Source organism: Aphidius gifuensis, linkage group LG3 (assembly GCF_014905175.1).
Source record: "Aphidius gifuensis isolate YNYX2018 linkage group LG3, ASM1490517v1, whole genome shotgun sequence".
Lineage (NCBI taxonomy): Eukaryota > Metazoa > Arthropoda > Insecta > Hymenoptera > Braconidae > Aphidius > Aphidius gifuensis.
The window spans coordinates 16,631,852-16,659,220 of NC_057790.1; the positions used below are offsets into that span (position 1 = coordinate 16,631,852).

Below are 27,369 nucleotides of genomic sequence, written 5' to 3' on the forward strand. Positions count from 1 at the left end.
TGTTTTTATTTATGATTAATAGAATAAAATAAAATAATAATTGAAAAGTTTTGACAAATAAGTTTGTAGGGAACAAGAAATATCTTTTTATGCAGCTGTAATGTAAAAAAAAAAAAACATTTGAAAATCTTGTCCTCGGTTTTATCCGAGAAAATAATTGAAATAAAATTATAACAATTAAATTAATGTAATTTGAATAAAAAACGAATCTAACAATTGTCGGAGAAAAGAAATAAAAACCCAGGCTAGTATAAATCTATATATTGTTATAAAATTATGATATTTTTAAATTTAAATTTTATAAAATTATTTAAATTTATTGTCAAGTTATTTTGTCATTTTGACGAATGTAAAAATTTTATATTATGTTGTTAAAATTTTTGAACGACCTAGTTCCATATTTTATTGTTATTTTGAAAAGAAAAAAATACTGTAATTCCTAGTGGATTTTGCATATATAATTATGAGAATGCACTTGGTTTCCAGTACAACGATGTTTCTCACAAACATATTCATGAAAAAAAAAAAAAAACAACATAAAAAATTTAATGTGCTTGAAAAAGTTTGAAAATCCGGAAATCCTTGTTCGACAAGTGAATAAAATATCAAACAAAGAAATTTATACATATTGTCTTTTCGCTCAACAAGGTGACTTAGAAAAAAATCTCTTAGCCGATAAGATTTTTTTTTTTTCAGCATCTAAAAAAACGACAAAGAACAAAAGCTTTGTTTTTCATGCGTATTTTCAAATTCACCGAGTTTTTTCTTCACTTCAATCTTTTGGTTTTTAAATTTTTGTTTTCTATTTTTTCTTTTTTGAATTTTTGTTTTTGTTACTTTTTACTGATTTTTGTTTTTCAATTTTTTTTTTTTTTTTACTTCGTCAACCACCAAAGGCGTACGTCGCTTCGAATTCACTAAAATAAAAAACCCATTTCTGACATTTCCATTTTTTTTCTTTTTTTTTTTATACATACATGTACTTGGCTTGTAACATCCTGTCAGTTTTAATTTTTGTATAGTTGAAAGAAAAAATAAAAAAAACATCGACATTTTTCGTACATAAAATAAAAATAGTATATCTTTACAAAAAAAAAAATATTTTATCACTCTAATTATCCTGTTTTTTTATTTTAATTCAAACTGATTTGATAAGAGCTATAAAAAATTAAAATAAATCAAGTAATAAAATAAAAAAGATTGACTTTATAAATCTACCCAATTATACATTACTTAATCGAGCATTATTAAAAATAATTTATTATATATATAAAATTTAAAATTTCAAAGTGATGTATTAATAATTTGAAACTTGATGGTTATAATCGCCAACTGACGCATTCCGGTATATATTAAATAACTTCAATTACATTTAATTACCATAGTAATTTAATGTTTTTGACGCATCAAAAAGCGTGTGTTGAGCCATTGCCCATTAAAGCATTTTATATATATATATATAATAACGTATGTGTGTATACATATAGCACACTGACAAAATTAATAACTCAAATTATTATCTCAAATATCCATACACGAGTATTGAATTTTCAAACTAAAACTTATTTGATATAGCAACATAAACATATGGCTCACAAATGTTTAATGTTTTATTAAATTGCTTTATATTTATTAATACTTTTTACTTTCATTTATTTATTTTATTTATATATTTATTTTTTCTTTTTTCAACAGAGATGTACTTGGAGCAGCATGTGAACATCGCAATGTCGATTTGTCACGTGTCGACGTCTTTCTCGATACCTTTTCATCACCTTTATCGATACTAACCACAGAAACATCGAACTTGGGAGGCAGGCACTTACGAGTTACTGGTAATAATTTAACTTGTCATGTGATTCATTATTATTTTTTTCTTTTTTTATCATCCATCATAATGATTCGTCTATAAAAAATTTTAATATATTTTTTAATTATAAAATAAAAAAAGTAAATATAAATTACATTTACAAGTGGACATGCAAATTTTAAATATATTTTTTCGATGATCATATACATGTATATAGATGTGAAAATATAAAAAAAATACAGAATACGTTTCGAAATATAATTCAAATTTCTATAGATAAATGTAATTTATATTTATTTTTAAAATAAATTTAAACATATTTACATTGAAGCAGTTCATTTATGCCTGCTTTGTCACGTAAATTTTCTATACTGAAGACTTTGAGACTTATAAATTGACGAATTTGATTATTCCAACTTATTAAGATAGCCTTATGCATATTCCTGATCACGTTCAAGGCGCGCATGAGATGCTATATAAGTTGACTTATGTATGTACATTTTTTTTTTTTTTTTTTTTTATAATACTACTAAAAGTACTAAAATATTTTTCTATTCTTTTTTTGTTTTCTTATTTTTTTATTTCGATACGCGTCAGCAAAGATACAATTCTAAAAAGAGGACATTGACAACTGAGTCAAGCAATTTTTTATCATCAAGTTTACACCTATATATATATATTGATATCTGCACTCGAGTAATTGCATTTACTCAGCAATTGTGAAAGCAGAAAATATCTGTATACTCAGTGTCATGATATATAATAATATCGATTGAAATTCCACCTTTATGGCACACACAATAATAATAATTTTTAATATATAATTATTTTTTTTTTTATTATTTTCTAATTGAATTTTTATGGTAAAGATTATATTACTATTACAATAGCTTATGAAATTTTTGGTAAAAAATAAAATTAATTAAAATAGAAATTACTTTTTCATCGTCTATAGTATAAGTATGACAATGCTTGTAATAACTAATTAATTAAATAAACATATAAACTCACGAAAATTCAATTGAGAATTCCAATAATTAGGAAAATTTATTAGGAATGAAGACTAGAATTTCAAGCTTGTTGAAACAGTGTTTGAAAGGGTTAATAGACAAAGGAAGTGTTGTCCTAGAATGGCATTGAACGCCATGCGATTTTGATGACATTCATTATACATACCAAATTATTAATGTACAGAAAATACAAGAAAAATTACTAGGATTAAATTGCTACGATTTTTACTACACCATTACAATAATTTTTGCAACCGAGACGCACGATTTCTCTTTCAGTGTATAGCTGTGGTTCTTATTGATATTGTTTGAAATTCAAAATTTTTAATACTATAATGAGAAGCAGTGTTAAATGTTACTGCAATGAATCTTAAATATTATTTGTCAATTTGGATTGACATTGAAATTTGAATAAAAAAAAATATAAATCTGTATAAGGTAAATATTTTAAACGATGAATCTTGAGTTTTTCTTTAGTAAAAAAATAATTCTTCAATCATGTTTAAATTATGTAAAAATCACGAGAAAAATTCGGAGAGATTTTTCTACTGAAAGAGGAATAAAGATTCTTTAACTCGAGCTGGAATTATTTAGGCTTCTGATTAATAAATACTCGAACGAATCGAGTGTGAATTACAAAACCAGAACACGTTTGATAAATGATTGACTGTCGAAAGCACGACATAATTTTTCAATTTGATGAATGTCAATCGTATAGCTTTCAATTACGTATATATATAATCCAATAAATTGAATCTATTGATTAATTTTATTTTTTTATTTCAGCAAAAGATGAGAGACTTACTTCAAGAATCGGTCAAAAAAATAATCCAAATGCTTCGTTACGAAAGGGTGGTGTAAGTAAAAAAAAAAATAAAATAATAAACAATGTACATGAAATTAAAATAACAAAGTTGTAAAGTAGTATCATATATATATTGTTTATAAATATTATTTAAGCAATATTTTAGCATATCAATAAAAAAGATAAACAAATAATAAAAGGTATAACTTGATATCTTGTTTTCTATTTAAATAAAATTTTATAAAATATCTTTTAAATACAATATTTATTTACATTTATTTTAAATAAATAATTCAGTTTTTGAATAAACTATACAAACGTTGAAAATTTGCCGTTTTAATATATATATAAAGGTCACAGTCCAAAGGGAATAAAACTCTGACGCATAAAATTTTCAGATCAATCGAGAATTGAATTTAAAACACAAATCATTTGAATAAGATAAATTCAATAAAACATTTTTATATATATGCAGAATAGGATAAATAAAGTTTAACATCGTACTATTTGAAATTTCATCAGCATTACTGCCATTGAAATTGAAAATATAAAGAAAAAAAAAAAGAGAGCTATGACAGTGTTTTTTTTCTTGGATAAAAGCAATATTGCTCGCGAAGAGTCTCATCTACGTAAATTATGAATCATAATGAAATAAATTCGTTTTAATTTTTATAATATTATTTCAGAGTTATCGTGCCAGAAGTGGTCGTTTTTTCAGTGTTTCAACTGAGGACTCTAGCATGGATTCGACTGAAATCGTTACAACTGGCAGAACTGGAAGTGGAATAAAGTCAAGTAAGCAACGGTGGAGTGGCTTTTTTACAAACACAAAAGGAACTAAAATGGAATTACTGGTTGAACAACTTAATAGCTACACGAAACATGGTGTACCACAATTGTCAGAAATTCAACTACCTTATGATCCACTTGCCACTCAAACAGGTTCGAAAAATTTTGTTACAAAAAAAATTTTATCACTTAAAAATTGTATTAAAATCAATTCAAATAATCTAGAAGAAAAAACATTAAATGAAAAAAACGTGATTGTCAAGAGATGACGATGAAAGTTTTATTATCAAAAAATACTACTCGGTAAAAAAAAAAAAAACGTTTCATAGCACTTTAATTATTCAGAATCAACGTTAAGGTATTTTCAGACCATTTTTTCAAACATGCTTACAAATAAGACAGACAACATTTAGTTGTATTTTATTTTTCTGTCTTTTGTGTGCAAAAAGAACAGTGTTCAGATGAGAACAGGGTCTGAAAACATCTATAAAGCCAGTTGACCTGGAAAGCAGCAGTCGTCGGTTCGACTCCCAACGGGGATAACTTATTTTTCCAATTATTTATTTCTTAAATGATAGGTAAATCGATAGTTAACTTCTTTAGTAGACGTAATATATTTATAGCTTCGTGTACACAAAATTATTATGCATTTTTTTATCTTACTTTTGTTCCATTCTTCTCTATTTTACAAATACCATTTATCCAATGACGAGAAAAAAAATGAGTCACAATTTATCAATCTTTTTTTTTTACTTTTTTTGTTAAAGTAAGTGCCATAACAATTATTATAGATATAGTTCCAATAAAATTATTTCTATAGATAGGTTATATATTTCTCTAATTTAGTAACTACCTTTTATTTATATACTCTACATAGTGAATACACAAAATTTATGTAAATAAAACAGAGCAAGCTTTATATAAATTAAGATATATATATATATATTTATGCGTTGGTATTTTGAATGCCCTCTAGATCTAGAGAAAGACTGGAGAGACATCGTTGACAATTGGAAAATACTCAGTGAAAGACAACAGCAACAACAAACAGCACTTTGGGAACTTGCACAAACAGAAGTTGCCTATATAAGAACACTTCAAGTCGTTACGAATGTGGGTTGAAAAAGAGAAAATAAAACTTAAATAATCACTCAAGTGATATGGCATCATACTCAAATAAAATAATTAAGCTATAAATTTTTTAAAACTTTTTAATAATAATTTTCAGTTATTTATGGCATGTCTGTGTAATCTACAATCATCAAATATTCTAAATGAAGTTGATCGAACAAAATTATTCAGTAATATACCAGATATTTATGCTGCAAATTATTATTTTTTGACGGAACATGTATTAACAATGATCAATGCAACAAAAAAAAATGGAAAACCATTAGATCCAGGACATTTACTTCATGGTTTTGAAACATTTGAAGATACATTTTCACCATATACAAGATATTGCTCGGAACAAAGCAAGTGTCAGCAATATTGTCGTGATCGACTTAATGACAATGAACTTTTTACAGCCTATTTAGTTGTAGGTTTATTTAAAATTTTATTAATTAACTGTATAATCTTTTTTTTTTTCTATAATTTTAATTTTTTTCAGTGGTGTGAAACACAAAAAGACTGCAATCGGTTAAGACTTCTTGATATATTAGTAAAACCAATGCAACGATTGACTAAATATTCTCTACTGCTCAAAGCAATTCATAAAAATACTGAAGATGAAGATCAAAGAATTGAACTGACAACAATGGTAATAATTACTTATTTATTTTTAGTTAATAATATCTAAATAATACATTGTTATATTTAATATTTATAAAATATATAATACTGTTTTTAAAATTACTTTTTTATTTTTATAATATTCACAGATTAAATGCGTTGATAATTTCGTGGCCTCGGTTAATGCTGCATTACGTAGAACCGAGGAAAAATCAAGATTAGCAAATGCAGCTGCTCGACTTGAGTGCTATGATGTTGTTGAGTCCAGGGACGAAGAGCTTGAAAAGTTGATTAAGTCTTGCAGTTATCTTGACATAACAGTCACACCAATGCCTGGTTGTCCGAAGGACGCACTTAGAACCCTTTTACGTGAGGGAGACTTTAAATTACGTGACACCGTAACGAATAAAGTATATACTTGAGTTTTATATATAATAATTTTATATTCATTATACATAGAAGTTTATAATTAAATAAATGAGTCTAAAATTTATATCACTATATTTTTTATTTAAAATTATAAATAGAAAAAAAATATAGATGTATAATTTATTATTTAAAAATAAATATAAAAAAGATTTATTTTTATTTTCTAATTTTTTAGACGGAGATTCATGTTTTATTGATGACAGATATGTTACTATTATGTAAACCATCAACAAAAAAAGGATCAGCAAGTAGTGGTTCTGGTTATTCAACTGGTTCACTTAAAGTCATACGTCAGCCATATATTGTGGATAGAATACGTATTTGTGAATTAAAGGATTCATCAAGTTTAGGATTTGTTTATTTAAATGAATATTGTGTTGCATCAAGTGCATTTGTTTTAACAGCATCTGAGCCAAAAATTGCCAAAGTAAGTTTTTTAAAAAAACAAAGAAAAAATTTATGTTTTTATTATTATTTTTATTTTTTTTTTTAAACTACATATATATCCATTTGAATATAAAATTTTAACACGTAACGTAACGCTTGAAAAATCAAATACATGTCAATTTTTGATGATCACGAGAGATTTTGCGAGAGTTTTAACAAACACACTTTTTCAATGTACGACAAGCGCTTGAAAATGAGACTAATTTGATTAGTAGGTCAAATAGTTTTCGAGCCGTAGTTATTTCGGTGTACATACATTTTTCTACGTGGGTTTTTTTTTTTCAATCGAAAAAAAAAAATAAGTAAAAGTGCTATTGTGTTCATTTATCAAGTAAAAAAAAAAAAGTTATCAATAGGTACTAGTTTCAAGAGTACACTATATGTAGTCAAAGATTTAAAACTAATTGAATTATAAAATTCAGACCAATAGAAAATCAGTAGTAATTTCAATTAAAATTTAGTGAAAAAGTATAAGTTTAGGAATTTCTCGGTTAACCATTTTATATAGTGTTGATTTGTGTTTTCTTTTAACATTTTTTTTTTGTATTATCTTTGTGTTAAATAAACACATAAGCCTAGTTTTGAATTAACACAAAATACCAGGTTTTTTTAACGAAAGATTTAGATTAAAAAAACAAGACGGAAAGTAGTTAATTAAAAAATTAGAAAATGTAGTAAGCCAATTAAGTTTTCATGTATTCAGATAATAAAAGTCATGACTTTTTTCATGGTAGTAATTACATTTATCATATATATATTGATATATATGTATGCATGCATATAATATATATCAATATATATAAACATATATATATATAGTCTTGGATGGAGTCCCTGAGAAAAGCCCAGCAACAATTTGCAATAATGAAGATTCCACCGTTGGGTGATATGCCAGGTATTGGTGGTGGTGTTGGTGTTGGTGTTGGCGGTATGAGTAGACAAGCAAGCACGTATCTTGGAGATGGTGAATTTGAAATTGAAGACAGTGATGCTTTACCAAGGACACCTCGTGGTAGTAGCAGAGCATCACGAGTTAGTAGTCTTGCACACAGTCACAGGTAATTACCAGTATATATAATCAAGACACTGATAAAAAAAAATTTCTCTATGACATGTAATTATTTTATTTGTTTTTAAAAAAATATTTACATTTCAGAAATCACATTGTATAGAAAGATATTATTAATTTTTTATTAGAATATTTTTTTTTTTTTTTGTCGATAAATAATTTCTTGAGTGTTTGAGTATTATAAGCTTGATTACAGCAAAAATTATTTTTTAAGCTAATATTTCTCAAGTCAATTAGTAAAGTATTAAAGTAAATAAGTTTTTATACATTTATAAGTTATAAAAACTTTTTTTCACAACGTAGTACTTTTATAATTAATCGAAAATAAAATGTATACTTATCACTGAATTGATAGATCAGTTAAACTTGAATATTATGATGACAAAATTATTTAAAATGATAATTTCCATTGAATTTTTGTCTCTGTACATTCATGTGAAAATTCATAAATTTTTCTAATAAGACGTATATCATGAATAAGACTTGCGCTTAGAGTTGCGGAGTAAAGTTTAAGACTGTCATACATGAGGTTTCTTTTTTAATTAAAAAAATGATAAATTCTATTTATATAACATTCTTGTTTTTGTAATTACGCGACTATTTAATAAGGGTACCACATAGAATTCTTTTTAAAATTTGTAATGCTGACTTAAATTTACAACATTATATTCCTATTTTTAATTTTTTCTGTAGCTACATTTTTATTACTATACATATAAAGATGATGTACAAATTTTGTTTCATTGATGTTAATAACATATGAAAAGTCTAATAAGTTAAAAAGTAATGATAATTATTTCTCAAAAAACTAATACTTACTCTTAAAATGTTTAATAACTATCTTTCCATGTGACTTTATTGATGCAATTATATTTTTAACAGTGGAAGTATGGAAATGGAGTATGCTTCACCAAGTGGAAGCAGTTATCTTCCTTGTTATAACACAAGTAGAAATGTCAGTGTTGATACAAGTGATCCACCAAGGGCATCAAGTGTTTCATCAGAAGAAGGAAATGAAGTTGGATCTGGACATAATCAACGACCACTTCAAATGAGGTAATGATTCTGAATAAAAATATCAAAATTGCAAACAACCTTAAAACCTAAAGATTTATTCATTTTATTTGTTATATATTTTTTTTTTTTTTAGACGGTCATTATTGAGTAAATCCCCAACTCCAAATACGTTGAGCGTTCAAGTGCCAGTTTACTCTTCACTAGGTCAATCCTTACCAAACCTAACACTTGCAGCGTCACAACAAACGTCAACAGTTTCAACACCCCCAAATTCTTTACTCATTGTTCCACAAATAACCAAGAGTAAGGATACATTACTCTCACCTGATCATAGAGGTATGTTAATATTAATATTTTATTCAATGGAATGATATCAATCATGCGTCATGAATATTTATCGCATACATATAGATGTGGCTTATACAAAATGATATATTTGAGAGTTTACATTTTAAAACTGTTGAAAAAAGATGATAATATATTATACACTTGGCAACATTTTGTATGACAGCTATATAATGATATTAGAAACATAAACTTTCATGAAAACCTTTAAATATTCAAGAAGACTATCTTGTAAAGTTGTGAATACACATAGTAATATATATATCTAGTATACTAATTAGTAAGACTCAAAGTATTATAAATGTATAAGCCGTTGAAATACTCACTTGAAAATATTGTAAATCCAGATATAATCCTTTTTTTCAAGGATGAAAGAGAAAATAAATCCTCACAACAAAACAGGAAATAGGTTTATACAATTTCCTCGTATGTTGTTGAATTCAAATAGATTAATTACTATAAGATAATTAATTTATTCACGTTTATATCCAAGCTGTCATAATAATAAAAAAAATATTAATTAATTTTGAATAGATTAGTTATGTTTGTTAAATTTTTAATTGTATTTATAATTAATTTAGGTATATCTTATCCACCACCATCACCACCAAGAGTTGCTCTGAGACGTGCACGTGCAGTCTCTTCCTTTAATCAAAACTAGATACATTAATTCAGCTGTAAATCTGAATGTCGAAGCAATTTGATGATAGACGAAGAATACTCGAATCGAAACAACAAACATCAATTACAATAAGCATCGCTACATTCAAATAAAAAAAAGTATGTTATATCAATATTAATTATTTAACTAAGAATAGTTATATTTTTTATTCTCATTTGTTTTTTCTTTTTATCAACAGAAAAAACGAAGATAATTGATGAAGTTCATTCAGTGCTTAATAGAACATTAAAATTGTAAAAAATAATAAATAATAGTAATTAATAATAGTAATAATAATAGTAATAATAATTAATAATAAAAATGTCAAATAAAATTACGTGCATTTGCTGCACACATATGCACGTGAGACAATGACATATATCAACTTGAAATCAAAAAAATAAATTAATCAATAGAATTGTTTTTCGAACTGGTTTTTACACATATACAACTACGAAATGATAAACTCAGACAATTGCTCTAGTTATCACGTACGCATTGACATGGACTTTAAATGTCCTTTCGTATTCATACAATTGGTAAGTAATTAGATAAATTAATTCAATATATATTTTGACAGACAAGTTCGTAATATAGATGCATCTGTTTCCGCACTTGTCTTTTGTCTTATAAAGAAGGAATTAATAATTAAAGGTAAAATTCTGTTGCAGATCGGGGGCCATTTAATGTCATCAAGAGAATATGTTTTTTTGAAAAAATATCAAAAATTAATTTTGTTTTATTAAAATTATATTATTGTTAAATGAATTTTTACAAATATATAGTACATTAATTTATATAAATATCAAAAATTTAATTTTGACAATTAAGATGCGCCATCAATCAAAAAAACAATGTTTATTTAAAATTTAATTATATAATGTATGATGTTTTAGAAATGACGTTTCGAAATTCAGAAACAACTGATTGTAGATCTTTTTTCGATATTACATTAAACTTTAGTACAAAAATAATATTCAAATTGACTGAGATATTTGTATTGACTTGATCATTTTACATAATTGAATTCACTTCTAATAGCTTGCATTTAATAACACACAATAATAATTAATTATAAGACACTAAGGCCTAATTAATAATAATAAAAATAAAAAAAGAATATTTAAAATTATAATATAAATTGAATGAATAAATTGATAAAATGCATTATTCATATAATAATAATGAAATAGAGCATGAATTGTTATTAATTTATTTATAAAAAAATATAATGTATCATAAATATGTAGTTTATAATCCCACATTTGTAGGAATTTACAATATATTTATTCAAATATTTATAATTGTTATTTCAGTAAATCAAACTGTGTAAATAATTCAATTAGACCAAGTCGATATATTTATTTTTTAATGGAGGCCCAATAGCTTCCTGCCAAACTCGCCAATAATGCATTTCTCCGTGATATCTCCGAATTTCTCCGCAATTACTCCGAATTTCTCCCAAATTGACCCACGCGGAGAAATAAGTGGAGAAAAGTATCAAAGTTTCTTTCCGGATTTTCTCCGAATCGACTTGGGTGAAAAAACGTTTGGAAATATTTCTCCACGAAAAAAACACGTACAGAAAAGTGTGAAAAAATAATTTTACCGCGGAGAAATTATCTTCACGTGTCTTTTACGGGGAGAAATTTTTTCCGGATTTTGCCCCCTCAAGAAAAAAAAGAAAGGGGGGTTTGAGGGGCTTGCCCCCCAACTATCAACAGCAATAAAATTTTAAATGTATTTGATTTATAAATTCAATCACTAATTATTATATCGCATCTCTAATTGGTTTAGCCACATTCAACATTTTTTATTTTTTACTATATTGCAATTACGCTACATTGCAAAACGTTAAACAAAAAAAAAAAAAGAATAAAAATAATAATTAATAAAAAAGAACGAAACAAAATTTTTTTTTCAATTAAATAAATAATATCAAAATAATAATATAATTCTGTAAAAAAAAAATATTAAAAAAATCAAAATATTATATTATTTCTATAAAATTATTTAAAAAATATAAATTGAAAAATTGCGAAAATTTTAGTTCTTTTTATGGTTGCTATGATGATTTTTATGATGATTGATTAAAGTGAGTTTAAACGGAATGGTGTCAGACATCGGTCACAATTTACAGATGGAATTGACTAAGCATTTTGTGGTTGCGCTTTGCCTGCATAAGCTTTAAGCTATACACAAGCGGCAGAAACAATCAAGACAAGAAACATTGATAGGATCTAGTCTGTTTAATTAATTATTTGCTTTGTTATATGTCGTAGCTTTGAGTAAAAGCCTTTTCTTGTCGAAACTAGGTAAAGTATTTATGGTTTTTTATTGTATATTTGAATTGATTCTATTATCCGAAATACCATCGGTAGTCTATTGGTTTAGTTCTATGTTGCCAGGCTAGCAGAACTTTATTACAGGTAGTAACAAAAAATATAATGGTATTGGGGACTCTGACTAGAGTGTCTTACTTACCTCCTTTTTTTTGCCTTCTTGGTTGAATTGATTTATGATAAAATATAAAATCTTGCGTGTTTCCAGTAGAAACGTAGGAATTTAAACTTTTTTAGTTCAATTTATACTCCTCTGACTGAAGTAATAACGTTAAGAGATGATGTTGTTACAATAATATCATTTAAAATAAGTTAGCGATCGCTTTTAGAAGAAAACATACGTGCCTTTGTCAATAAAAAAAATAGATATACTTATATTGTAAGATACCAGACAAGACATTTACAGGCATGCCACATGAAATACCTCCTTAGGATGCTCATTTATGTATCAACTATTCAAAAGACAAAATTTACCGATTCCCTATTCTGTATTCCTAATACTTTCAGTGATTTTTTTAACCCTTTGAGGAGTAGCACGGTGTCATGTGTCTTCATCATCATCGTCGTCGTCGTGGTGGTGCAGCAGCAGGTACATTCAGTGTCTAAAATGTATAATACGTTACAAGGAGAATAGAAACAGAAAGAAGGTATTTCGAACTCCGAAAAATCTAACGAAAAAGTGATGTCAGTATTTGACGCTAGAGCGATAAGAATTGTAAATAAAAAGAGACATGGGATAAAAGGAAAATCGAAATTATTAAATGATAGTCAAGTAAAAATTAATTTAAAATTTTATATATATATATATTTATAAACATTCTTCTAATGTACAAAATTATATCGACATTTTATTAAATAACTGTACTAAATTATTTTTTGTTAACAATGCTATATGTTACTTCATGAATTTAAATTAACTCTAGTCATTGAGAACGTTAACAGATCACATCCCAATAAACAAATTATCACAACTTAAATTTTGTTAATAATATACAATAGTTTACGTAAATTTTTTGGGCACAGGCGAAATTAATATACTCGATTAATAAATCCAATTAAAAGACGTTTTCAAACGTCAACCATGTACTTTTTTAAATAGGAGAATACAATATTTTATATAATTTTTAAACAGAGTACGTTAGAAATTTTTTGAAGAGGCAAAGTTTCTATAAACTTTTTTATTTCTATCAATGTCAAGCTAGCTTATTCTATCACTGACAATGTGATAACGTCAATATATGTTTCAGCTTCAATTCCAGCCTTCAAAATCTTGACAATCTCAATAAAAATGGACTGGTCTTGGTTCAATCAATAATTCTCTTTTTTTCATACCCACTCTAACCGAAGTAACTTTGCAATATTCACCTCCACACGGGATGAGCCCCGTCATTATAAATTTTTTTTTTTTTGACTAGTATAAATATAAAATCTTTCATACGATCAACAGAATTATTGATGAACGTTGTATTCGAATATTTTATGAACCAAGCGAGCACAAATGACATTAGCAATCATTAGCAATCACTTGACATGTCTTGGCACGTGCGTACCTCACCATGTTCATCAGCCAAAGTTTCAATAATGTCAAGCAGCAAATCCCGACTGAGTTGCTTGAGTCGCGGAAGTCTAGCCACCTTTAACAACACAATAAAATATGTTAATTTTTACTTGTATTTTTCTTTTTATTCAATTTAAAAAAAATAAATTGTCAACTAACCTTGCCAAAATGATGAACAATGAGATTTAAAGCATACTTCTTCATATCGCAAGCTTGCATTCTATCAGCAGCCTCTAATATTTGTATAACATTTTCAAAGGTAACATTCATTTCAAGATTTTGTTTGCAAAATGCTTGAAGTCGATTATTTGTAAAACCATAGAAAACTGGTGCTGTAAAGAGATAAAGTGAATCCTCTGGTGGCATAGATACATCAGCATAATAAATGTATCTCATTAGTGATGCAAATGATTCAGCAGAAGGTATCATTTCACCAATTTGAATATTAACTGTATTATTTTCTGGCATAAATGAACGAAACATTGCTTCAAAGTAACTACATCGTGCTGCAAGTATTGCCTTGTGGGCTGGTATTGGCGTACCATCTAGCATCAAAGTAATATCACAAAATTCAGATCCAACATTTTTTAAAAATATTTCCATATCTTGCTCGAGTATTGTACCAGTACCAAGTAATTCATATTGCTTTGAAAATCCACGTGTTTGTGGCATTTGTCTTCGTCGAATAATTTCTACCATTAAAGGCTGATCTAATGTTTCAAACTCTTGACTCATAACAATTTGGTTGTAATTACTATCTTTTACCACAAAGCTCAAACAAAATTCCTTGATAAAATAAAGCTGTAAATGTGCTGCATTATGAAGTGCTTCTAGGACGTTTGCATGATTAATTGTTGCCTCAAGATAATGAACGCAAAGCTGCTCAAGTCGTTTCATATTAAATTGTACAGCAAGTCTATAAACATCCATCATGAGAAGAACAATTCTATTGCCTGGTTCAGCATCTTCAATGCTTTTTGTTGGATCAATTCTATCAGTATATATGTAATTCAATACCATTTCAAAAGCTTCAGGTACTGCATCAGCCAATTGAACTTCAAGCAATGGTAAATCTTTGATTGGCACATCAGCACTACCAAATACTTTTTCGAAATGTTTTGTTCGTTTTTCTCTAGCATGACGTATTTTTGCTGATAAAAATTGTGATCTTGCTGCGACAAGTGCAATGTGTGCTGGAATTTTTTTTTCCATTGGTTCTGTACCAACAACAAACTCAACATCACAAAATAATTTTGAATTTAATAATCTTCCAAAATCATCATGAAGTGTACATTTTGGATAAGAAGAAAATTGAAAACGATAAGTTTCACCAGAACGAATATTATTATCAACAGTACCTCCAAATATAAACATAGCTTCACTAATAACAGCTGCTGCATGAAAAAGTCGTCCAGATGGTATTTCTGATTCAGAACAAGGATTAATAATATTCCACGTTTGTGTATCAAGATCATAGCAATGAAGATCATTTGGCAGAGTTGAATCAGCAGCTCCCCCAAAGACATAAAGATGTCGATCAAAACTGACCATGGTGTGACCATAACGACGAGGTGGTGGAGGTGGTGCACCACGTAATATATGCTCTGTTGATATTCTTGTCCAACGTTTTTCACGAAAATGAAATTGAAATAAACTATTTGTAATTTTTGCTCCACTTTGACCACTAAATACAAACATAGATTCACGAGCAACTGCTACAGGAAAATTACAACATGTTGGTGGACAATCACCAGACTGTGTAACTTCTTCCCAAATTCTTAGCTCTCCAGGTAGTAAAGATATTGTCCACATATCATTGAGTCGTGCATTACCATCATAGCCAGCAAATATCCAAAGTTTATTATCATAAACAGCAGCTCCATGAGCCGAACGAGCAACTGGAGTTTTACCAATAAATTTCCATTCAGTCCACTGACCATTTTGAAAACGATACTCAAAAAGATCATTTTTATTTGTTAGATTTGAGTTTGAATGAATGTCTCCAGTATAACCACCGAAAACAAACATTGAAGAATCATGAATTACTGCTGAATGATGATAACGAGGAGCTGGAGGACTTCCAGTAGCAAATGCACGTCCCCAAGATTTTTCTTTTACATCAAAACGAAGAAGATCATTTAGCATTCGTTTACCATTATCTCCACCAAAGACATAGATTGCATCTTTGTAGGCTACAACCGTATGTTTGCTACGTCTGTAAAAAACAAATAATTGTATCATAATTCTGTAGCCCAATTATTTTTTTCACCATAGTAATCAATGAACTCACCGTGCCCCAACAAATTCATCACATTCTGGCATCCTCTGCCACCGATGAACAGTCTCAAATGGACCAAAATCTAGGGTTAAACATTCTGCAGTCGGATTACTGTCCATTTTTATTTTTTTCAATATCAGATTAATCTTCGTTCAATCTACTTCATTATCCCTGAAATAAAAAATATCAATCATCGGTTTTCGACAAGAGCCATAACAGTTATTAACTATCACTTCTATCTAACAACAAAAGAATTTTGGTACTTCTTAATTCATATTTTATTCATTTTCAAACATGATTATGGTTTGTTGTTATAAGCCTAGTTTCACAAGACAACAATAATAAACAACAATAACAAACAACAATCAATGATAAATGACAGCAATGCGTGACAGCTGACAGATATCCGCTGCAAAAATTAGAGTCCCTACTCCCTTGCACGTGTAAATTGGTGTAAACATGCTTGCTGGGAGTAGGGATGCGCACAGTGCACCTATTTTATTATAAAAAGAGGGCACTATCAACTATCATACGAGTATACGTAGTATTGCGTAGTATACGAGTACAATTGTATGATACCCAAAAAATCGTCTAATTACCCATCACTGTTGTGCACGTATCTCTTTTTATTCACATCATATTTTATTTTTATTTTTTTTTTATTTTGAATGTAATTTTTTTTTTTACTTTTGTGTTAACCTTTCAGTTTTTTTAATAAAAAATAAATCATACTCGGTACTTGTGTTTCCACCCCAGATTACTATCAACTATTATTAATTGTCAGGTGGTTGTAATTGTTGTTATAACGAAATGGCATCACGCAGGTAAGAAAAAGTGTTTTTTTTTTTTGTTATTTTTTGTTATTATAATAATTTATAATTGACATAAGTATATGTCATAATTGATAAACAAAAATTCATCATCAAACTTGATGAATTATTAATTTTTCTTTAAGTTAGATTTATAAGTTTGTATCATGAATTTTTATTAGTAAAAAAAACTATTGTTATCAAAATTTAGCTACCGGGAAAACCCCCAAACTGAGTCACTTTTGAATACGTTAATTTTTATTGTGATTATTGTCATCATCATCTTTCAATCATACTGCCAAAAGAACGTTTGTTTTCTAATTTCGTTTACGGAACCTGTCATGTCATGCCACATTTATTTAAGTAAATAAAAAAAAACAGCCAACTTATTTGGTAACGTACCAACCTCACGTCAATTTTTTACTGATACAAGGTAAAGAGTGAGAGAGAAAATAAAGTGTAGATTGGGAGGGTTGAAGAGGAAGGTAGGTCCAGACTTTGTCAATAAAACATTTTAATCATGGGGCGCGGCAGACGTGTCATCATTCTTGCAACAATTTTATAATAATTATGAATTAATTAATAAGTAATTCTTTATTTGTCACATGGAGTTATCAAGGGTCCATTATTTGTTTATTATTAAATTCAAGTGTCAGTCAAAATAAATCATAAATAATGATTATAAACATTGATAAAGACTAGTATTTTAATTGAAAGATTTCATTACTCGCTAATTACAATTTAATAAAATAAAAAATAATATTAAATTAGTAATAGTTATAAATTGAAATTGTGATTTTTAATTTAGTTTTATTTTAGGTTTCTTTTTAATTAGTAAGTGATGTTTTAAAATCATAATTAAATTTTCTTCTCTGTAATTGATTTTTTAAATATTTTTTTCGAAATACTTGATTTGAGATGAAAAATATAAACTAGTTTAAAATGTGATAAAGTTTTTAATGAAAACTCTAGTAAAGTTTTTATAAAATTACTGAGTTTAAATGATGATTAATCATGAATCATCAGGAATCATAAATTTAAATTAAAAACATTTCGAAAATATTGATTACTACATTTTCCAATTTAAAAAACAAATAAGTTTAAAATATATAATAAAAAATCAATAACTATTCTTAGCTCTACAATGATTGGCCTAAATTAAATTCCAATAAAATTTATAATTACAGATGGTTCCATCCAAACATAACTGGAATTGAAGCTGAACGTTTATTAATGGAACGGGGATATGACAGTTCTTTTTTAGCTCGTCCAAGTTCATCAAATCCTGGTGATTTTACGCTCTCTGTTAGACGAAATAGCGAAGTGACTCATATTAAAATACAAAATACGGGTGATTTTTATGATCTTTATGGTGGTGAAAAGTTTGCAACATTGTCTGAGCTTGTACAATTTTATATGGAAAATGGTGGACAATTGAAAGAAAAAAATGGTGAAGTTATTGAATTAAAATATCCACTTAATTGTGCGGATCCAACAACAGAAAGGTGGTTTCATGGTCATTTGTCAGCAAAAGAAGCTGAACGATTGATGCTTGAACGTGGTAAAAATGGTTCATTTTTAGTACGAGAATCACAAAGTAAACCAGGTGATTTTGTTTTATCAGTGAGAACAGACGATCGTGTTACTCACGTTATGATTCGATCACAGGTATTTACAACTACTTAATGTAACTAATTATCATAAAGTTTTATTTATTTATTTATTTACTAACAGGACAACAAGTATGATGTAGGAGGTGGTGAAAAATTTGATAGTTTGAGTGATCTTATTGAGCACTATAAACGTAATCCAATGGTTGAAACAAGTGGCAGTGTTGTTCATCTTAGGTAAATAATTTATAGAAATCAATACAATATTATCATTACTTTTTTTTTTGTTTATTTATTAAATTTATTTATAAAATTCAGACAACCATTTAATGCAACGAGAATAAATGCAAGTGGCATTGAAAGTCGAGTGAGACAATTGCATAAAGAGAATGGATGTTCAAATAGCTGGACATGTTGGAATGGTGGATTGGATTCCACTGAAAGTGGAGCTGGACGTGCTAAAGGAAAAGCTGGTTTTTGGGAAGAATTTGAATCTCTTCAACAACGTGAATGTCGACATTTATTTTCAAGAAAAGAAGGATTAAGGCCAGAATGTCGAGCGAAAAATCGTTATAAAAATATTCTTCCCTGTAAGTTGATTAAATTATTTATTAATTAATTATATCATAGTAAAAAAATTTATCATAAAACTTCATGTTTATTTCAGTTGATCATACGAGAGTTAAACTCAAGGATGTCGATCCAAATATCCCAGGGGCTGATTATATCAATGCAAATTATATTAAAGTAAGTACAAACTAATTGTTTTTATTTCATTTTATTTTTTTGCTATAAGTAATAATGAATAATTATTATAATAATTTATAGAATGAAGAAGGTGAAGGCTCGTGCACTCGTATAACTGCAAATGGTGATACTTGTATATTCAACAAGTGTTATATTGCAACTCAAGGATGTTTAATAAATACAATTCAAGATTTTTGGCATATGGTTTATCAAGAAAATACTCAAGTTATTGTCATGACCACTAAAGAAATTGAACGTGGAAAGAATAAATGTGCTCGTTATTGGCCTGAAGAAGGAGAAACAGCTGAATATGGTAGTGAATGGAAAGTTAGTGCACTTGCACGTTCATCAACAGCTGATTATACATTACGTGAATTTTTACTTCAAGGCAATAAACCACAATTTTCAGAACCACGTAAAATTTATCATTTTCACTTTCAGGTAAATATAATTAAATTACATATTTATATTATTTATATTAATTAAAAAATTAATTATTATTTTAATATTTCAGGCATGGCCAGATCATGGTGTGCCTTCAGATCCAGGTTGTGTTTTAAATTTTTTACATGATGTAAATGCAAGACAAGAGTCTATCGCTGCTTTACTGAGTTCATCAGCATCAAATGGACAAGCACCAACTGCTGTTGGACCAATTTTAGTTCATTGTAGTGCAGGTATTGGAAGAACTGGCACATTTATCGTCATTGATATGATCTTGGATCAAATAAAACAACATGGTAATAGAATTTATATTAAATGACATAATCATAATAACTTTTATGAAGAAAAAAAACTAATAATTTATATTGAACGTAGGATTGGAGTGTGAAATTGATATTCAACGAACAATTCAGACAGTCAGATCTCAACGTTCAGGAATGGTGCAAACTGAAGCACAGTATAAATTTGTTTATCTCGCTGTTCTGCATTATATTGAGACTGAGAAACAGCGAAGACTAGCTAAACAGGTATGTAAATTAATTCGTTATGCAATATGACAAGCATTGAATAAACATTTATGTTTATCATTTTAGAAATCACTTCAACTTGGCCATGAGTATACAAACATACGTTACAAGAGTGAGACAAATTCTTTAAATGAATCTTCATAATTTGTTGCAACGCCAACACTTACAACGTCAAATAATTATACTCTTCCTACGCAAGTTGTTAATTTAAGGCCCAAGTAGTTTTTTAATTGATTTATTAATTATAAAAATTTTCAAGTTTTACATTACACTATGGAGCAGGCTCTGATTGACGTTTCTTCGTTTATTCTATTCTATAATGCGTGTTTAAATGCTTTAGCGAAGAAAAATAAATAAAACAAAAAAAAAAGACAAAAAAAAAATATAAAAGAAATAATATTAATAATTAAAGTTGAATGAATATAAAACTTTGGAGCATAGAAAAATGTGTTATATAAATTGTACTCCTGGTACTCCTTAATGTTTAAGGAAAAGAAAAAATTCTTAAAATGTCTGGTACAATTTTCTGAAATGATATGAATGGAAAATTGATTTAAAATATTAAATAATTGAGGAAAAAAAATCAAGTTGAATAATAGTTTCTTCTTTTATAATAATTAAAAATAGTGAAAGAAAAATTTATATGACATTGATTCCATAAAATGAAAATTTTTTTGTGCTTATTCAATGATTATAAAAATAAATGCAAGTAGTCACCTGCCACTTTAGTGTATAATTGTTCCTCGAAAAAAAAAAAAAATAATAATTGAGCTATTAACAGTCAACGTTGTATTTTAGTATTACAATAACTGTTCTCTTTTTTTTTTCTCTTCTAATTCACATTGTGTATTAAATTTTATCTATTTATATGGAAAAAATTGTTTAAATAATGATTATTTCGTATATTTTAAATATTATATCATTTATTATCAAAAAAAAGCAACTGCTTAACTAAAATGATCGATACAATATAAATTAAATGACAAAATATATGTGATAAATGTCTTAAAATTTAGTTTTTTTATAAATCTCTCAAGTTAATAATTGTCTGAAAAAAAGTGTTTAAATTTTAACGATGAATTTTTTAATTTAACTTTGAAAAATTTATTTTAAATTTTTTCCAATTTTATTTCGTAAAATATTTTTAATCTAATTTAAATGAACAAATTAATTTTACCTTAAGAGATTACATTTTTTTATTTTAAGAAATATAATTATCAATTCACAATAAGAAGACAAAATAATAATAATATTTTGGTCAAATGGATCTATTCTTGTTTCTATACATATTTATGAAAGCCTGATTAATTTTAGTAAATAATAAAAATTAATTTTTTGCGTATTAATTGTAGTTGTTATTGTTGTTAATTGTTTTATTAACAATCTACAATATAACCATGCACGACCATTTTATTTAAATAGACCAAAAATGTTTATTTATTTATTTTTTTAAATTTTCATTATTGTGCAAAATTTACACTACAATGATCCTCTTTTTGTTTGTTTTTTGACTGTAATTTAAATTACTGGACCTTTGGTATACATAATAGAGTATCATTTGACAATTTTAACTCTACTTTGAAAAGGTTTTTGAGCTGGTAGTGGCTTAACTTCACCAAATCTTGCTTTTCGTTTTTGTATTTTTTCATCTAATTCAACCTGAAGAAAAATAATCATCAAATATTAATACTCAGAAATTTTTTTTTCATTTTTAATTAGTAAATTTTTAATTACCTTTTCCATTACTGTTGACGCACTTGTACCAAATCTTTCTGCTCTTTTTTTTAAAACTTCATATGACGTATGCTAAAATTAATAATTACATAAATTATTTTTCATAAAAAAAAATAAATAAACAATGACAAGTAATAATTAAATAATTTTACCACTGGTGTTTTGACAGAAGCTGCAGATTTTTCATTTGTTTTGTTATTTAAATTAAATCTAGCAGATCTTGCTTCTTTTTTAGCTGTATCATTTAATGTAACACCAAATTTTCTAGCTCTCATTTCAAGACGTTCCTTGACACCTAGCTCAGATAATTTAATTACTTTTTTATCTGGCTGAGATGATTCACTACCGTCTTTTGAATTTTCATCATTTTTCTTAACTTCATCAACTTTAAATTCTTCAATAACTGAATTTCTGTTGAGTATTATTTTTTTAGCAGCAACAGGAGCTGTATCATCAATTGATAATTTACGTTTTTCACCAATATCCTGTGAGTCTGGCTTACTTGATAACTCTTCAATTTCTTCATCCTTAAAGTAGAAAATAATTTATTTACAATTAGTATAAACAATGTATAATATTTTTATAATTTTTGTTTTTTATTCTTACTTCAAGGACAGCATCATCATCTAATATTTCATCATTTGTTTCATCCAAAGAAAGTGCAGAGTCTAGGGGATAATAAAATATTTTACTTGTAACTGTATGTTAATGTTAAGTAATAAATAATAAACATAAAAATATTGATGACATTTTACCTCCTTGGATAGCAAGTTGGAGTCGTTCAACGAGTTCATTTTTATTTCCAGTTGTTGGTAGATTACGTTGTTTTAGCTCTACCTTTAAATCAGCCACCTGTTTATTAAAAGACACGTCATATTGAGTTTATAAATTATAATAAATACCTACAAACTGACTGAATTATTAGTTTAAAAAAACAATCAATCAATTATGTTCAAGTTGTTTTTTTAAGGTTAAAAGTTTTTTGTTTTCTATTTTTTTTTTTCAATGTCAACGTGCTCAAAATATTGGATTTATTAAAAAAAAAAACATAGAAATTATGAATTATATTTCGATATGAGGTTAGAGTTTATGGATCGACACACTTTAAGTTATACAAATATGAAAAATATATTAAAGTTTACCTTCATTTTGGATAGTTCACTGAGTCCTTTTTCATAAGATGAATCAGCCATTATATGTTTATTTATTTATTAAATTATTTATATAATTATTTAATCTATCTCAAATAACATACCACTTCAGAAATAAATGTATTCTGATACCACGTATTATTATTTTATTTGCAAAAAAGAATGTGCTTATTTTAGAGTAAAATGCTGAAATTTATTGATGTGTATGAAATATTAATCCGGTTTTTGTTGGCCTGTGTTGGCCGGCGTCAACAAAAAAAAAAAACATATACTCGAAATACCTGTTGGTAAAAAAGAGGTCAGTTAAACGAAATAGCCGCAAGATGACAGCAGGCGAAAAAAGACGATGGTCCAGGGAGGGGTAAAAAATGCGGTCTAGTCAGGTCTAGTGTTCTTGTTATAATAGGAAAACATGAATATTTTAAATTTTCAAATAAAAAAAATATTTCATATGAAATATGATATCATTAAAGTTCTTGAAAATTCACCAGACATGCAAAATTTAATCGTTAAGAACACAGGTATAACTCATAAATTTATTCATTACGTTGAAGCCTATATACATTCAAACAATAGATGCTTCCTTATTTATTATTCTTCTGATTTATTTTTACGCATGCACAGTTAGAAGCGCATTAAGAAAAAAGTGAAGCGAAGTTTCGGTTACGGACTTTATTCCAGAATAATTTTTTCAACATTGATCTTATGCCGGAGAAATTTTCCCGTCATTGATGTCATGCCGGAGAAATTACTCCGGCATCAATTTCATGGCAGAGTAATTTCTCCGCTATCAATCGCATGGCGGAGTAATTTCTCCGGAATTGGGCAAAAAACGGAGAAATGCCGAAGAAAGCCAGAGTAATGGCGGAGAAATATTTCTACTAGGGCATTACATACAGCATTAACAGTATTATCACCAAATAAATTTGGTTTTATTATTATGAATGGTAAAAATGTATCATTTGGAATTCTTCAAGGAAATACCAGAAAAATAATTCGTGAATTTAATGTTATACGTCGCGTCCAATAAATACGGTTTGTGATTTTATAAATTATAATGCAAAAATAGCAATATTTATTAAATAAGAATTGATTTCTTATTATTAATCATTGTTTTAATAGTTGATATGAATCATCTATCTGAATATATGTTCACGACGTTATATTATGGCTGCAAAAGAATAATTTTTCTTAAATGGTATACCCAATATGTCGCTGGACTTATTGTAGCAAGTGGTAATGTTTTCAAACGTAAAACACTTATGGAACAGACTGGGTTTGATTCGGTGTGTTTTATTCAGAAAATTTCATTTATCATAATTCAAAAATAATTTATTTATATTTTTTTTAACAGGAACTGACAGAGCTGGGGGTGAAAAGGGGTTTTCTGAAGCAATTGAACCTGCTGCTCAAACACTTGAAGTTGCTCCTGAAAAACTTGAAGTTGCTGCTGAAAAATCGGAAGAATCTAAACTACAACAAGAAGAAATCATTGGTAATTTGATGAATTATATTTGTAATTACAATTATAATTATAAGTAAACAAATTCATTTTCAAATATTATTAGATCGTTTCCTTGAAGGCCAATCAGTATTAGATAAGACTCACTATCTCAGTGGTGCTACACGTAAACTTGAAAAATTCATACTAAAGTTGAAACTCTAATTTTTTGGGAAAACTTAAAATTCTTCAAGTCAATTAAAATAGAGAGTAAATTAATTTTTAGATATTTATTATCAATAATTATTAATAATATTATTTTATTTATAGAGTGAAGCAGGGGTATAGGCATACATAGCAGGGGTGAACTAGTGATCACATGAATCGCAAATAACTATACCCAAGTAATGATGCAACCTTAAAAATAGTAACCATGGTTAATAAAATAAAATAAAATAAAATAAAAATAGTAACCAATAAAACTTTACAAGGGTTACAATTTATCGAACGCTGTCAGGGAATAGGAGGTAATTTTTTTTTCAACTAACACACTACAACTAGTATTCAGTTTTTATTTTCATTTTTTTTTTTTTTTTGTTTTAAAATAATTGAAATTTGGCCCTGGTGGAAATATTTCTCCGGGATTGCTCCAAATTACTCCGAATTACTCCGAATTATTCCGAATTACTCTGTATTACTCCGGATTATTCCAAATTGCTTCGAATTGTTCCAAATTGCTTCGGATTATTCCGGAATCGGCTCACTTCGAAAAAATTCAGAAAATATTACGAGAAATCCGTAGCAATACCAAAATACTCGAAGTCCTGTGTATAATGAAAGAAAATAAACGGCCAAAAGATTTTAGTGGGCCAATATCGGAGCAATACGCAGCTTTCCGGAAATTTACGGAGAATTTCCGCAATTTTAGGGAGTATTTCCGGAGTTTTACGGAGTTTTTCCGAAATTTTACGGAGAAATTATTTTTTAACAATAAACATTACTGATTAATAATTATTAATTGAAATAAAAAAAAGTAAAATTGAAAATAAATTAATATATAATTTAATGATTATCAATAATTAGACATGTTGATAAAGTACTACACTTATGTTCAACAAGTTGTCTAGTTTTTCTACCAAGCTAAAAATATCAAGATTATAAACGTAAATCTATTCTCAAATCACCATTAAATCGTCTTTTAAATTCTTCATAAGTCAATTAATATTTATTGTTAATTTTTTTTTTTTATTTAATGATCAATTCATTCGTTTTAAAATTAGTAATATAAATAATTGGAGACATAGAAGTGTTAATTCTGTATCACCAGCAACAAGAAAAAGCTTGCATTGTACTTGCCAGAAGTGAACGAGCAGCATCAATACAATTACTTCGTGATTATATAGAACCATTGATTGACCATTGAAGTACTAAGAATTACCAAAATATATGATCCACCCGGAAAGTGATACAGTTAATTTTGCCTATCAGTGCACTGTCTATATCATTTTAATATTAATAAACTGAAAACTACATATGCTGTAAATGACTTCAAGTAAATTGCAAAGCAATGCGTCCTCCAAAAAACATATTCTTTTATTGACAATATATCAAATTTTATCTGTATAAAAAATAAAATCATAAAAATTTTATAAAATATATATGAGTATCAATATGAAGTTTGTCCTTATTGTTTATGAAATATTCTATATTCATTCGTAAACATTCAAGGGGCTCGCACGAGTGATCTCCGTGATTCTTTCTTATTTTTTTGCGGCTTATCACATTGTAATATGACTATTTAATAAATATATTTGTATACATTAACATATCCAAGGTATCAAGGCACAGAAACTAGGGGTTATTACTTTATTAATTTTATTCGAGTTCGACAGTTTGAATCACAACGTTGAACCTGTATATACTTAGTGTTGTCTTTGAGGATTAATTAAATTAACTTATTGTAAGTCCATCTCTATTATTATAAATGAAAATTAAATATGTTGTAAATATTTTCACAATTTTAAAATGTTTTATTTAGATATTTTTATAAAATTGTTTACTTTAAATAATTAATATTGATTCAAGAAAAAAAAACTTATTTCAGACAACATGAGAAGTATAATCTGCTGGTTTATTTGCGTCCAAGTGGTGATTCAATCATTTAATCAAATACCTGGTAAGTTGTAATATGTATAAGCACAAAACTTTTCAGGCCTTTTTATGTTTTTAGTAAAAAGCAAATAGTAAAAAGAAAAAATAAGAGAAAGTTGTTTTATTAAAATTAAATTAAATACATCTTTTAATAATAAGAATAAAGTGAGACTTAGCTAAAAAATTAATAAATATTATTTTTCTTCATTTAAATATCATATAGCCGCTCCAGCGTTTTTTCGTGATCTTGAAGAGACAGTTGTAAATGGTCATATTGCTGTATATAGGGCCACATGGAAAGCTGAAAAGATGATTGAAAAAGGAATCAGGGATTTAAAAAAAAAAGTTGAAGTGGTATTAGAGAATTTGGATGGATCAGTTATAAAAGTATCAAAAGACGTATCAAAAGAAGCTAAAATTGAATCAAAAATCATTGTCAAAACTCTCAAGACTGGAATTGC

General features: G+C 27.3%; 4 protein-coding genes across 7 annotated transcripts in view; 2 read left to right on the forward strand and 2 right to left on the reverse strand.

Annotated features, from left to right (window-relative positions):
• The window catches only part of LOC122852165 (pleckstrin homology domain-containing family G member 5-like), a 37,361-nt gene extending 25,345 nt beyond the window's left edge, over positions 1 to 12,016 (forward strand). Inside the window, exons 7-20 of the mRNA XM_044151791.1 lie at positions 1,696 to 1,835; positions 3,607 to 3,677; positions 4,312 to 4,567; positions 5,391 to 5,527; positions 5,643 to 5,954; positions 6,027 to 6,176; positions 6,298 to 6,558; positions 6,753 to 7,004; positions 7,844 to 8,082; positions 8,976 to 9,149; positions 9,244 to 9,446; positions 10,037 to 10,235; positions 10,316 to 10,655; positions 10,788 to 12,016. Coding sequence (XP_044007726.1) covers positions 1,696 to 1,835; positions 3,607 to 3,677; positions 4,312 to 4,567; positions 5,391 to 5,527; positions 5,643 to 5,954; positions 6,027 to 6,176; positions 6,298 to 6,558; positions 6,753 to 7,004; positions 7,844 to 8,082; positions 8,976 to 9,149; positions 9,244 to 9,446; positions 10,037 to 10,116 — 2,275 coding nt within the window. The 3' untranslated portion in view covers positions 10,117 to 10,235; positions 10,316 to 10,655; positions 10,788 to 12,016. The remainder of the gene's footprint in view (positions 1 to 1,695; positions 1,836 to 3,606; positions 3,678 to 4,311; positions 4,568 to 5,390; positions 5,528 to 5,642; positions 5,955 to 6,026; positions 6,177 to 6,297; positions 6,559 to 6,752; positions 7,005 to 7,843; positions 8,083 to 8,975; positions 9,150 to 9,243; positions 9,447 to 10,036; positions 10,236 to 10,315; positions 10,656 to 10,787) is intronic.
• A 1,222-nt stretch (positions 12,017 to 13,238) lies between these two features.
• Positions 13,239 to 16,988, reverse strand: LOC122852166 (leucine-zipper-like transcriptional regulator 1). 3 transcript variants are annotated; one of them, XM_044151792.1, is made up of 4 exons: positions 16,558 to 16,736; positions 16,307 to 16,465; positions 14,176 to 16,231; positions 13,239 to 14,092 (listed from the first exon to the last, which is right to left on the reverse strand). In XM_044151792.1, exons 2-4 carry the CDS (start codon positions 16,411 to 16,413, stop codon positions 13,973 to 13,975), a joined length of 2,283 nt encoding a protein of 760 aa, XP_044007727.1. In that variant the 5' UTR covers positions 16,414 to 16,465; positions 16,558 to 16,736; the 3' UTR covers positions 13,239 to 13,972. The 3 variants fall into 3 exon arrangements, with proteins under 3 accessions (XP_044007727.1, XP_044007729.1, XP_044007728.1); XM_044151794.1 differs by lacking the exon at positions 16,558 to 16,736 and adding an exon at positions 16,894 to 16,988 and having other exon boundaries at positions 13,284 to 14,092; XM_044151793.1 differs by having other exon boundaries at positions 13,284 to 14,092; positions 16,528 to 16,736.
• Positions 16,899 to 21,149, forward strand: LOC122852167 (tyrosine-protein phosphatase corkscrew). Of its 2 annotated transcripts, none has more exons than XM_044151796.1 (9): positions 16,899 to 17,118; positions 18,291 to 18,771; positions 18,838 to 18,950; positions 19,032 to 19,303; positions 19,381 to 19,460; positions 19,542 to 19,901; positions 19,975 to 20,200; positions 20,280 to 20,431; positions 20,498 to 21,149. In XM_044151796.1, the coding sequence occupies exons 1-9, from the start codon at positions 17,105 to 17,107 to the stop codon at positions 20,573 to 20,575; spliced, it is 1,776 nt and encodes a 591-aa protein (XP_044007731.1). In that variant the 5' UTR covers positions 16,899 to 17,104; the 3' UTR covers positions 20,576 to 21,149. The 2 variants fall into 2 exon arrangements, with proteins under 2 accessions (XP_044007731.1, XP_044007732.1); XM_044151797.1 differs by lacking the exon at positions 16,899 to 17,118 and adding an exon at positions 17,371 to 17,588 and having other exon boundaries at positions 20,498 to 20,614.
• Positions 20,679 to 23,558, reverse strand: LOC122852168 (SAP domain-containing ribonucleoprotein). Its single transcript, XM_044151798.1, has 6 exons — positions 23,308 to 23,558; positions 22,921 to 23,017; positions 22,772 to 22,833; positions 22,318 to 22,692; positions 22,166 to 22,237; positions 20,679 to 22,090 (listed from the first exon to the last, which is right to left on the reverse strand). Exons 1-6 carry the CDS (start codon positions 23,356 to 23,358, stop codon positions 21,986 to 21,988), a joined length of 762 nt encoding a protein of 253 aa, XP_044007733.1. The 5' UTR covers positions 23,359 to 23,558; the 3' UTR covers positions 20,679 to 21,985.
• Between the last annotated feature and the right edge of the window lie 3,811 nt (positions 23,559 to 27,369).